Source organism: Ceratotherium simum, chromosome 28 (genome assembly GCF_057802395.1).
Source record: "Ceratotherium simum simum isolate JZ-2026a chromosome 28, ASM5780239v1, whole genome shotgun sequence".
NCBI classification, from domain to species: domain Eukaryota; kingdom Metazoa; phylum Chordata; class Mammalia; order Perissodactyla; family Rhinocerotidae; genus Ceratotherium; species Ceratotherium simum.
This window is the reverse complement of record NC_141927.1, coordinates 466,361-479,000: the sequence shown is the minus strand read 5'-3', so window position 1 is coordinate 479,000 and position 12,640 is coordinate 466,361. Positions and strand designations below refer to the sequence as shown.

Genomic DNA, 12,640 nt, shown 5'->3' with positions numbered 1-12,640 from the left:
GCCCAGAGGACTTCAGGCAGAAGACAGAAACTTAGGGTAGAAGACATTGTATCTTCTGTGAAAGTCAGAACCACCAAGGGCAGCTTCTCGGGAAGACAGGAGTCCTTGTGCTCCAAGATTGTTTTCTCAGCGTTAACTGGTTAGAAAACAAACAACAAGAACACGCTTCCTTCCTCTGGAGGAGAGAGGGCAGGAGGGAGGGGCAGCCGCAGGCGGGTCCCCCTCCTGGAGCAAACTCCACATCCGCACGTCCTCTCTGGAGAGATGTCTACTCGAGCCCTCTGCCCAGTTTCCACTTAAGTTGGGTTTAGTTTTGTTTACCACACTTTTTATAAGTCACTTCTGTGTCCCGTGAGCTGTGTGGTCCTGCTCTGTATAGGCAGCTCAACTTCTCTGAACCAGCATCTTCTAGGAATAAAGCCTTTATCCTACATCAACTCAATACCATTGTTTACACCTGAGAAAATTAACAGTAATTCCCTAAGTTGAGTGACCATATAAATTACCTCCCTCCACCCCCCCCCCCACCATGAGCCCGTGGAAGGTGAACACGCCGGTGTTGATAATTACCCAGGACCGCAGGCACATACGGGGCTGTCCCAACAAACCGAGGATGGTCGCTGCCTCACACCAGCTCTATCCATCCGTATTCACTTCCGTGTTGTCCCCAGAAAGTCCTCCAGACCAGGACCAGTGGGGCTACACTCTGCGTTTGGTGGTCGTCTCTTCAGGCTCCTCCCGCCATTCCCCCTCGGCGCTGACTCTGAAGTGACCGGTCAGTGGTCTGGGAGTGGCCTCGTTCTCCCTGAGGCCGCGGGTTTCCTCTCCCGGTCATATGACTTCTTCCTCCGCCCCCAACTCTCCCGTCGCTGGAGGTCGGGTCCAAGGCTGTCATGTCCTGAGTCGGTGTGAATCTGGGGGCCTGCACGTGCCCTGTCCCTGAGTGTCCCCTCAATGCTTTCCTGTCCATTCACGACCCTTCCTGCGTCAGTTGTTTCACTTGGGCTGCAGGAGTGTTGATGCTCTAGTTCTGCCGTCCCTTCCGCGTTAGTTACCAGGCGTTCTTCTGTGAACAAGGCATTGCCCTCATCAGCCGAGGGTGAACCACTGTTTCTTTAAGAAGGCAGGATAGCTGTAGCACTCAATTGCAGAGTAAGAGTTGACATGATGGTCACCTCTGGGCGGGGCAGGTGACGTGTTCTCTCAGCTCTGTCTCTGTGTGTCTCTCCATCTCTGTGTGTCTCTCTGTGTCTGTGTCTCTCTCTGTCTCTGTGTGTCTCCCTGTCTCTGTGTGTCTCTACGTCTCTGTGTGTCTCTGTCTCTGTGTGTCTCCCTGTCTCTGTGTGTCTCTACGTCTCTGTGTGTTTCTCTGTCTCTGTGTGTCTCTCTGTCTCTGTGTGTCTCTCCGTCTCTGTGTGTCTCTCTGTCTCTGTGTGTCTCTCTGTCTCGGTGTGTCTCGACGTCTCTGTGTGTCTCTCCATCTCTGTGTGTCTCTCTGTCTCTGTGTGTGTCTCTGTCTTTCTGTGTGTCTCTCTCCCCCCCGTGTCTCTCTCTTCCCGTTATGGACTTGTGGATTTTTCTGTGTCCAGCGGGGCCCCTTCAAGCTGGCTCTTGCATCCATTCGACATGCCCCCAGTGACCTTTGAGTACGTGCTTGCTCTCTGAAACCTCCAGGTCTCCAAAATCTACTACTTTCAGGGCCCCAGAGCTGAGGTCAGCCATTTCTCCAAGGAGCACAGGGATAATTTTTTTTTAAATAGAGATTTCAGAATTGACCAGTATTTTTCAGAATCCCTCTTCCCCTCATCCCCACACCCACCCATGTTATGAATGATGTGATTCATAACATCAGATAGGTTTGGGGTACCCTCACCCCTATAAAACCCAGCACAGTTCCTGGTACACAGAAAGTACTCAATAAAAAATAGTCTTTTCCTTCCTTCCCCTAGACTAGCAACTGAGCTGAATCAAAGCATGAATTTAAGCCCAAAATAACCCACATTGATTTGCTGCATCTAATTCAACTTACTTGAAATATCAGTTTTGTACTGAATCAGACATTGAAAAGAATAAAGCAGGGAGATACGGCTCCCGAGCAATAATGTTTTTTAAAACCACTGAACCCAGGCAAGACCAGAACACCAAGGTTTTAGATGCACAAATAAACTGGTATTTTATTTGGCTAAAATTATTTCACTCCATCTTTCAACTGTTTTTAAACCACCCTAGAGAAGGGATCCTAGGTCTATTTCTAAATCATACTGAAGGAAATTCCACGGTCTCCTTGGATAATACACGCCAGTGTTTTAATTTGGGATCTTTTCATCACGAATAAGCATATTTAAAGTTTCTTTCTGCAATTTCAGCCGCCTCCCCCTGCTTTATCAAATAAGATCCCAGCTGCCCCCGTGCTCTGCAGACGGCACAGAGCCGTGCAGCGCAGAGACCATTCTCAGCAGCACATGTCACAGAGGACGGCGGTCACCTTGCAGGTGGCCCCGGAGGGTGAACTTTTGTTCTGCCACCAGTAAGGAAACAGTAGCCCCCGTGAGGGTCTGTTGGATGGTGCATTGGTTCATAACTGTGTTAGTTGGCTAGGGCTGCCGTAACAAACACCACAGACATGTTTCTCGTGGTTCTGGAGGCCGGACATCCGAGATCAAGGTGCCTTGTGGGGACCCTCTTCCCGGCTGTGTCCTCACACAGAGAGAGCTCTGGGGTGTCTTCCTCTTCGTATAAGTACACCAGTCCTACGGGGTCAGGGCCCACCCTCATGACCTCATTTAACCTTTATCAGCTCCCCCAGCCCCATGTCCACAGTTGCATTGGGGGGTTCAGGCTTCAACCTGTGCATTTGAGGGGACACAATTCAGTCCACGGCAATAACCAGCCCTTAGAAAACGCTTCATCCTCTCAGTGCACTTGTAAAGGGTCGGTTGTTCTGTGACGCCCATTTTACAGATGGCACAGCCAGAGGAGGCTTGGGGACTGGAGGGTTCAGCCTGTAAGTGGCAGAGCAATCTGAGTTCACGTTCTGCGCTACCCGTCTTCCCCTCCCCGTTATCTTGAGACCACGGAGCCAACTCCATTTGGGGTCTGGAGGCGGGAGACGCCCAGCTCCTGCCCCTGGAAATCCTTGGCTGGGCTGGGCTGCGTGGCAGATGTTGTGTTGGTGCTGGGCCGGCCCGGAGCAGGGATCTGGGACCAGCTCCTAGGAGGAACCCCCAGGGAGCCAGCCGCCTGAGGGCCGTCACTGAGGGGCCTCGCTCGAGTATCTGCTCCCCAAGCCTCCAGGAGTCACGTTTGGATGTGACAGTGTCCTGCAGGGGACAGTGACTGAAATGGACAGATAGAGCCGAAAGTGCCTGGAGCTGCTTTGTTTCATCACCGGACAGTCACATCCTGAGTCAGCTGGCAGTCCCCAAAAGCAGGAGAAAACAAACGCTTCCTCTCATTAGAAGGTGTCAGTAAGAGGTAGGGGGGAAGGTGTAGGGAGAGCTCGTGCCACAGAGTCAGGCCCGCCTGGATTCAATACCGACTCGGGAATTTGCTCCACCTCGTTGCAAAGCCAGACTAGAGATACCCACCTCGTAAGGGGGCCGTGAGAAATAGGACCACACGCCAGCTCGCACAAGTGTACGCTTGACTTACAGAGTCCAGCTCCACGTGCTCCCAGCAGAAAGAGTGAACACGTGAAGGCTGCTGTCTGTCGATCTCCTTGAGTGCCCTGAGCTTCTTGATTCTTCTACGACACAGCTGAGTCCCCACGTGCTTCTGTAAAGCATGCAGGACAAGCCTGGTGACTCCTGAGGGCAGGCGTCGGCCTCCCAGGGTCGGCTGCCCAAGATGTCCCAACCGAGTGGTGGACACGTGTCCCCTGCCTCCCACGCCCCACGCTCTGCCACCTGGGTGTCCACGCTCTCTCACACTGGTGTCCACGCTCTCCCACGCTGGTGTCCACTCTCTCCCACGCCCCACGCTCTCCCACGCCCCGCACTCTCCCATGCTGGTGTCCACGCTCTCCCATGCCCTGTGCTCTCCCACGCTGGTGTCCACGCGTTCGCACGCGGGTGCCCACGCTCTCCCACAGATCCCTGGGAATGTCTTCTGCGTGGATTCCAGCTTGTTGAAGTGGATCTAAGTCCGGTATGTCAGCCACCTATATATTCCAGGTTCCCTGCTGTCCATCTCCCACACTTTGATAGATGGTGCCTGCTATCTTGGCAGCCCGGAGCTGGCCAGTCCACACGCCCCAGGTGAGCCGCCCAGCGTGGATTGTCCTCGGTGCTGTCTGTCTTCTCTGACGCCTCTTCCAGGAGGGAGCCTTGCTAATCGGAATCCGTCTTCTTATGGGAGGACTCATATGACCTTGTGCTGGCTCCCAGGGGCAGAGAAGGGCTGTCTTGACCCTCTGAGCTGGGTCGACGCCATGGGGCTCACCTTTCCCTGGTGGGTGGGAGAACGTTCCACAGAAGGGAAGGGGCCTATTTTGTACATTCTCTGATCTTGGCCTTGAGGGCAGCACAGCGTAAAAGGAGGCCTCATTCCTGGCCGAGAAGGCAGCTTTCCACACCCTGAATATAAAAGCCATTTTGAATTACTGCATTTTTTGTTTTTGACAAGCCACTGTAAACTCCAGTCTCATTTTCAGGGTGAAACACACGTCATTTTACCTAAATATTGAGTTACTCTAACCAGAGCTCCAGGAGAGCAGACACGCCATCCTCGGCTCTCCCCGGATCTTGGTGGACAGGGGTAAAGCGTGGGCTAGTTTTAGACCCCAGGTCTAAGTTCACTGGGCCAGTGATCCACTGTCTGTTTACGCAGTGACTGAGGCCAGCGTTTCCACAGCGGTGTGCTCGTGGGAATTCTCAGGAGGAGCGTTTGAATAAAGGTGGAAATCATCCGGCTGAGCTTTGAATTCTGGCACCTGCGTGCAGCCGTCCAGAGCACGCCCACCGGAGCTAAGCCGCTGAAACGCACGCAGAGATGGTGGTGGGGGATGCTCTGTAGGAACGCGCAGGGAGGCCCCGCGGTTTCTGCGTGAATTACTCTGTTTCGCAATCGTCAGGCTCCCTCCTTCATTCCCACCTTCATCTCTGAAGTGAAGGTTTCTCCCAGCGTCAAAATATAAAACAACTCTTTTCAATCCTTTGAGGAGCCGTCTTCTTTCCAGGGTTTTCAAAATATGGAACTTTTGAAAAGTGTCATTTGCAGCTATTCCGAGGTTCCAGCTCACGGTCAGGGCGGTGCGGGCAGTCACCGGGGACCGTCCCCCGGCGACAGGTCAGCCTCACCCGGGGCAGGAGGAGGGGAGCTCCACCGCCCACGTCCCAGCTGTGTGTGGGGTTGATGAGGCATCCTTGTTCCCGGTCTCTCCCACCTCTTCCCACTATTTTCTTTCTTCCTCGGGCCCAGCTGCAGGAACTATGCGGCCACTCAGGCAGGACACGCCTGGCCGCCGCAGGGTCCCTGACTCTGTGCTGCTCCCCCTCTCCCGTGTCCTCTCCACGAGCCCGCGGCTCTGCACACCCTTGGGCAGCACTGTTTTGTGTGGCTGTGTTGTGCGTCTACGTGAATAGTGTGCTACAGTTCTCGGTTCATCTTGTTTCTTGCCAACCCGTTTTGACGTGTACTTTTTGCTGTGTGTTCATGTGATTGTGGAGCCTGACCACCCTCGGACGTCTCTCCTCTGATATCTACCGTCTCTGCGTTGACCGCATCTCACGCGTCCACACCCGTGCACAGGGAACGGTCCACAGCACCCATCCCCCCTTCCTCCTTTCAGGAATGGGTTCGAGCTGTGACTTTCTGCTGGGGGTGGCCACGTAACTGCATCTGACCTGAGATTCTTAGGGGAACCGAAGGGCGTGACTTCCAGGCCACGGTCTATCCCTCTTCCCAGTGGCTGGACCGTCGTGACCTGGTCGTGGAAACCAACTTCAACCTGCAGACGAGGCCAAGTCAGGAGGCAGCAGAAGAGCAGGAGTGGAGGACAAGGCCTCTGCTGACCCCGCCGGCCCAGCCCCTCTTCCCCGGATCCGGGCCACCTCCAGTCTGACCTGAGACAGAAGGAAGCACACCAACTCCCACACAAATTCTTCCAGTGGTGGTGGCTCGCCCTGACTCCCCACAGCCGTGAGGACGTCTCATGAACACCACTCCGAGACGTGTGAACTTACACCCCAGAGTGGGCTGCTCCACCTCCCCGGGCACAGCCAGTTGCTCTCCAGAATGCCGGCCACAGTGGCACAGCACAGTCTGCCTCCCACACGCTGGCCCCACTTAGCACGCCCACCTTGCTATTTTTCTTTTTGCCATTCGGATGGGTGTAAAGTGTTATCAGTTTATTTGGCATTCTCAATCCCTAGTGAGTTTCCGGAAGTATCTGCACGTCTGTGTCCTTGAGGCTCCCCTCTGGGACGAGCCCACTCAGTCATCTCCTCGTTTTCTGCAGGGTTTCCTTCTCTTGTTGACCTGCAGGAATCCCTTGTCTACTTCAGACACGGCAAAAGTCTTGCCCCAGAATCCCAGCTGTCTGCTAATCGTATCTTTAGTGAACATCCACCGATATTTTGCCTGATGATTTGTGCTCTTGGAGTTTTAGTAAAAATTCCTTTCCCATAACCAGATCTCAAAGATCTTCATTTTCTTCTATAGCTTTATAATTCTACCTTTCACATTTGATGTTTAGTCCAGGTGAAGTCCACACTGGATATGACAAAGTTGAGGATCTATCCTCATTTTTCTTGCCATATAGTGAGGAAGTTTCTCAATCTCAACTTTTAAAAAATCTGTCCTGTCTCTATTGATTGTGGTAAGTCATCTTCATTAGATATCAAGTCTCCCGTAGGACTCCAGGTCCATTTCTGAATCCTACTTTGTTGTGTTGCTCCATCTGTTGGGTCCTACAGCCATCCACATGGGTTTTGTTAATACAGCTTTGTCGTATGTCTCACTACAAGGTGGGGAGTCCCCATTTGCTTTACATTTTAAAATTGACTTTGCTATTCATGTATTTTTGTTTTTCGTATAGATTTCAAATGATATTTTTCAGTTTACCTAAAATTCCATCTGAGATTTTTGTTTGCATTGCAAAGAATGTCTTTGAGCAGGGTTGGCGTCTATACGATGTGACATTATCACATCCAAAAACATGTCTCTCCGCATTTGTCCATATCTTCTTATTTGTCCTTCAGTAGAGTTAAAAATGCTTCTTCATAAGTCTGGTGCCTTCTCTCTTAGGTCAATTCCTGACTCCTCCTTGAGTAGACATTCATTCCTTTAATGCACACGAACTGAGCACCTTCCACTGTTCTGAGCGCTGAGGACACGTAGTGAAGGAAGCAGAGGAGGTCCCAGCCCCGAGAGGTGAGATTCTGGGTGAACCTGTGGAAGATGAGGCATGTTCTGTGGCTGTGTGCAGATTGTAGCTGAGTGTGGAAGGGGCAGAACGTAAAGGGATGGTCTAGTGCTTATGTTGTGTTCTATTGTAAGTGATTATTTACTTATTTACTACGTATTTTACCTTTTACAATGTTACCATAACATTTCACTCTAAGAGCATTGGAACACATTTGTTTGTTTACTGTCATACTTTCTAGTTGATTATTGATGATGTAGATGAATGATACTGATTTTTGTAAGCAGATCTTGGATCTGGCAACATTCTCAATCTCCTATCAGTTCTAAAAGTGTATTGATCCTATGGAGGGTTCCATGTAGATGAGCTTATTAACTGCAGATAATAACAGTTTATCACTTTCTTTCCATCTTTAATCTTATTATTTTATTTTCATGTCATACTTTTGGCCGGGACATCGTGTGTTATATTGAACAGTAGCAATGGTACCAGGCATCCTTGTCTTTTTCCTGATCTTAGTATGAATTATATAAATTTATCCTTCAAATATGATGTCTGTTATAGGTTTTGATATATTGCCTTTCTCAGGATAGCAAATTTCCTTCTATTCTTTATTTTCTGAGACTTTTTCATAGGTAAAGGTTAAATGTCATTAGGGAATTTTCTGCATCTATTTAGAACACAGTTTGATTATTCTCCTTTAATCCGCTGTGTGGTGTGGTAGTTTAAGGAGAATGGTCACAAATTGTTTGACAGTCTTCCCTTTGAGAGGCACGGTCTCTGTCCCCTCCCCTGGATCTGAGAAGACTGATTTCCTTGACCAAAAAACGTGGTGGAAGTGATGTTGGGTGACTTCCGAGACAAGTCAGTGAGTCCACTGATTTCCTGGGTTCCTCATCTGGGGGAAAACGGCTGCTGTGTTGGAGGTTTGAGGCCACCACGCTCCAGAGACCAATGTAGGCCCATGGTTGAGCCCCCAGCCAACCAGCAGGGCCACCAGCAACGAGAGTGAGCCATCTTAGGAGCTGGACCTTGTCAGGCCTCCAGATGGCACCACATGGGGGACCCAAGCAGAACTGCCCAGTGTTCCCAGATGTCTGACCCATGAAGTCCAGAGCCATGCAGGCCGGTGAGTGTGGGCAGCTAGTTCTGCACTAGTGGTCATGGAAGGTGCGGCTGATTCACTGGCAAATCTTCTCATGTCCGTGATCCTTGTGTTCCTGGGGGGGTTCGTTTTCTTGTCCATCACCTGGGATGTGGATAGCTCTGTTTATTTCTCGGCATCTTCACATTTACACTCACACTGAGGTGGCCCACACTCCCTCTCCGCTTCCTTTCTGCCGGTGCATCACTCAGACGCTCCTCCACGAGCGCTCGCTGAAGGAGCACAGCTGACCCACAGCCCCGGTGCCGCCCCTTTGGGCCATGGCTGCTTCACACTTCGGACACGCTGCCCCGGTTCCTCCCATGAGGATGGAGCACGTCAGAGGACTCGTCCAGCCCAGGCCTCCTCTAGAGCACCATGTGCTTGGGTCCCTCGGCCTGTCCACATCACGTCCTCACCTGCAGTGCATCCGATGTGCTTCCTGCCAGTCCTCGCCCTCGTCTCGCAGGTGTTAGCCCTGTGTGTGTCTGAAGCTCTCTCTGCTCCTTCTCCCCCTTGTTAGGTGAAGTGTGTCCCCCAGAATTCCATATGTTGAGTCCTAATGCCCAGTGCTCAGATGGTGACATTGGAAGAAGGGTCATTCAGACGTGATTGCTTAAGATGAGACAAGGTCATACTGGAGCAGGGCGGGTCCCTAACCAAAAATGACTGATGTTCCTATGAAAAGGGGACACAGACATGCACACGGGGAGACGCTGTGTGAAGATGAAGGCAGAGTGGGGTGAGGCATCCACAGCCTAGGAGCACCGAGGATTGCCAGCAGCCACCAAGCTAGAGGAGACACGGAACAAATTCCTCCTCACGGCTTCGGAAGGAACCAACCCTGCCGACACCGTGATCTTGGGCTTCCAGCCCCCAGAACTCTGAGGTGATACGTTTCTGGGGTTTAAGCCCCAGTCTGTGGTGTCTTGTTACAGCAGCCCTGGCAGATGAACACACTCTTCATCTCTCACAGACACTCCCCCCAGTCAGGCCCTCGTGTTTCTGATCCCTTCTTGCATCTGCCTCTCTGAGGACCTACACGGATCCATTGACCTAAAGCCACTCTAAGATGTTTTATTATATTAGAGACAGCAGATAATCATGGATTGCCTGAAGAACGTCCCCACAGAAAAGCTTCAGAGGACAGTAAGTAAAAGTAAAGGTAATTTCTGGTGACATCTCATGAGTCCTGCTCATCTAGTGTGCTGCTGGGGAACATTTAGGGGCAGGAAAATTTTTTTTCTGCTTGAGACCACTACCCCGAAGAAAAACTATGGAAAAATATAATGCCCTATGTTGAGGGTTCACATAATAGACATAACTTGAGTTGGGTTTTTACCTTATAAATAAAAGTGTGGTATATTCAACTCAACTGTCTGCATTAGGGTTCTCCTGAGAAATAGAACCAATAGGAGATACATAGTTATAAAGGGATTTATTATAAGGAATTGGCTCACACAATTGGTCTGGCAAGCCCAAAGGCTGCAGGGTGAGTGGGCTGGTTGGAGACCCAGGAAAGCCAATGTTCCATTTTAGGTCTGAAGGCCATCTGCTGGAGAATTCTCTCTTGTTCGGAGGAAAACAATCTTTTTGTTCTGTTCAGACCCTCAGCTGATTGGATGAGGCCCACCACATTCAGGAGGGCAATCTGCTTTACTCAAAGTCCACCCATTTAAGTGTTAATATCATCCAAAAAACACCCTCACGGAAATACCCAGAATAATGTTTGACCAAGTATCTGGGCACCGTGGCCCAGTCCAGTTCACACATAAAATTAACCATCACCCTCCTTTTCCAAAGAATCATAGAGAAATGAGCTTCCATTCAATAAGCAGAATAGCAAACAGCACACAAAACTATGTTCTCAATATTGTCAGTTCAGAGACAGAGAAAGGATAATAGGCAGGAAGGAAAAAATGAAAGAGAAGGGAGAGGTGGGGAGGGGAGAGTAAGGGAGGGGAGAAGAGGGGAGGGGAGAGGTAGGGAAGAGAGAGGTGGGGAAGGGAGAGGTGGGGAAAGGAAAGGGGGAAGGGGGAAGGGAGAGGAGGGGAGAGAAGAGGAGGGAGGGAAGAGGGAAGAGAGAGGTGGGGAAGGGGGAAGGGAGAGGTGGGGAAGGGAAAGGGGGAAGGGGGAAGGGAGAGGAGGGGAGGGAAGAGGAGGGGAAGAGAGAGGTGGGGAAGGGAGGGGGGAAGGGAGAGGAGGGGAGGGAAGAGGAGGGGAGGGTGGAGGTGGGGAGGGAGAGGAGGGGAAGGGAGAGGAGATGTAGGGAAGGGAGAGGTGAGGAGGGGAGAGGAGGGGAAGGGAGAGGTGTGGAAGGGAGAGGAGGGGAAGGACGAGGTCGGGAGGGAGATGTATGGAGGGGAGATGTATGGAGGGGAGAGGTATGGAGGGGAGAGGTAGGGAGGGGAAGGGAGAGGATTGGGGGGAGGGGAGAGGTGGGGAAGGACAAAGGAGAGAGAGGAGGAACTGAACGCTCTCAGAGGCAAGGGTCACTGGCCATCTCACTGAGGAACACAGGACCCTGGGTGGGTGACCTCTTGTTGTTAGTTCACCCTGAAATGCTGGCTCATGGTTAGTTGTGTTCACTGGTTGGTCACAGGTCACCTCACCTTTGTGGGGAACGGTCAGGATAGTTCTACAGCTGTAGTTGTTGGGGTGAGGGGGGGACAAAGACCAGGGCGACATCGTTCGTGTGCCCTGGGGAAATCGAACCCAGACACCCCCACAGGTACCTTACATTGTTATTGATGAGGGGAGCAGCTCTTCAGGAAGCTGTACAATAGTTACCTCAGTCAAAGTCTGGAATTGGGGGACCTAAATCTAAGTCCGTGGCCATACTGTTGATGAGCATGAGACTGTGGAAAACTTAACCTCTCAGGGCCCTGGTTTCCACCATGAAATGAGAATGTTAGGAACGGTGCCTATTCCTGAGGGTTGTTTTGTGGACTGGTCCATTCTGGACATGCTGCAAAGACATCCGTCTCTGGACTTAGCACTGTGAGGTGCGTGCTAAGTCCAGAGATGTCCTAATGGGGCAGAAGTGGGTGAGGCAGCTCCACAACCCGAGTCTGCACAGACTGAAGGGAGGCGTCCCGGCTCCCCCCATGGGCATCTCAGGAGCCTTTCTAAGCTTGTGTCCTTCCTGTCTCCCCTCCGTGTCCCTAGGATCTGTCCTAAAGTCATTTCCATCTAAGGTGAGTGACCGGGAGCTCTCTCTGTGCTTCCCTGAGGGGTGGTCCACGTGGTCACTGCAGGGCCCGTGGCCCAGGAGCCACAGCAGGAGGTGACACCTTTACCCTCGAGAGGGAGGAAGGAGGCGTTTCTGCCTCCATCACAAAATCCCACAGAGAACGGAGAACACATCATCACGTGACTGGCAGCGTAGATTATTTTTTAAACCCAGATAGCATTTATAACAGAGCCCAGTAGAAATTTTTAAAAATCCATATAAAATATTGAAAACTGACGGAAGGGTACTTGTGAATCTGTAGAATTTCTTCTGATGGCAGATGAGCTGCGGGTCCTGAGAGACAGTCAGGAAGACACTACTTCTCAGGGGCGTTATTTAAGGTATTTTAACTTTTCAAGAAAATTATTAGTGTTCAGTGTTTGATGAGTGATTAAAGCATTTTTCACCTTAAAAATATTGCAATAAATCTTGTTTATGTTGTTATTTCAGGAGGAAGCTTGGATTGAAGATTTCTTCAACAATGGGAAAGTTGTTTTTGAGCAAATTCCAGTCTGCCAGTAGAATTCATGGTGTTTTCTGGTGACAGAAAGTGCGTGATTCATGAGATCATGGCGGTTTGCTGAGTTCCTCCTCGTCCTCTATAAGGTGTGTGTGTCTGCATTATTCTTCCACAGGTAGGGGTGTGAATGGCGTGTCGTGTCCCTTTGTGGCTCCGCTGCATTCGGACGTCCGGCCCGGCCTCAGTTCAGCGTCAGGGAATTCAGTCGGCCTCCCCTCTCAGCAGGTAGTTCTGGATTTCATGAAGACAGGGAATCCAGCGTCCACTTGATAATCGCCGGTACCACCGTCGTGAGTAATAATCACTGGCACGATATGACGGCTTCACTGCGTGTAGGGTCCCCCGACTTGGAAAATCTGTGACCCAGAATCGTAATAACCC

General features: G+C 51.1%; 1 protein-coding gene across 2 annotated transcripts in view; it reads left to right on the top strand.

Moving 5' to 3' along the window:
• The window catches only part of ERICH1 (glutamate rich 1), a 94,299-nt gene extending 84,454 nt beyond the window's left edge, over positions 1–9,845 (top strand). The window contains exon 7 of one of the 2 annotated variants that reach the window (XR_015548779.1): positions 7,246–9,845. Coding sequence is in view for 1 of the 2 variants with exons in the window: in XM_087418269.1 (XP_087274395.1) it covers positions 7,246–7,268 (23 nt within the window). In the remaining variant the exon portion in view is untranslated. The remainder of the gene's footprint in view (positions 1–7,245) is intronic. The other variant, XM_087418269.1, reaches the window with a different exon arrangement.
• The last annotated feature ends 2,795 nt before the right edge of the window (positions 9,846–12,640 follow it).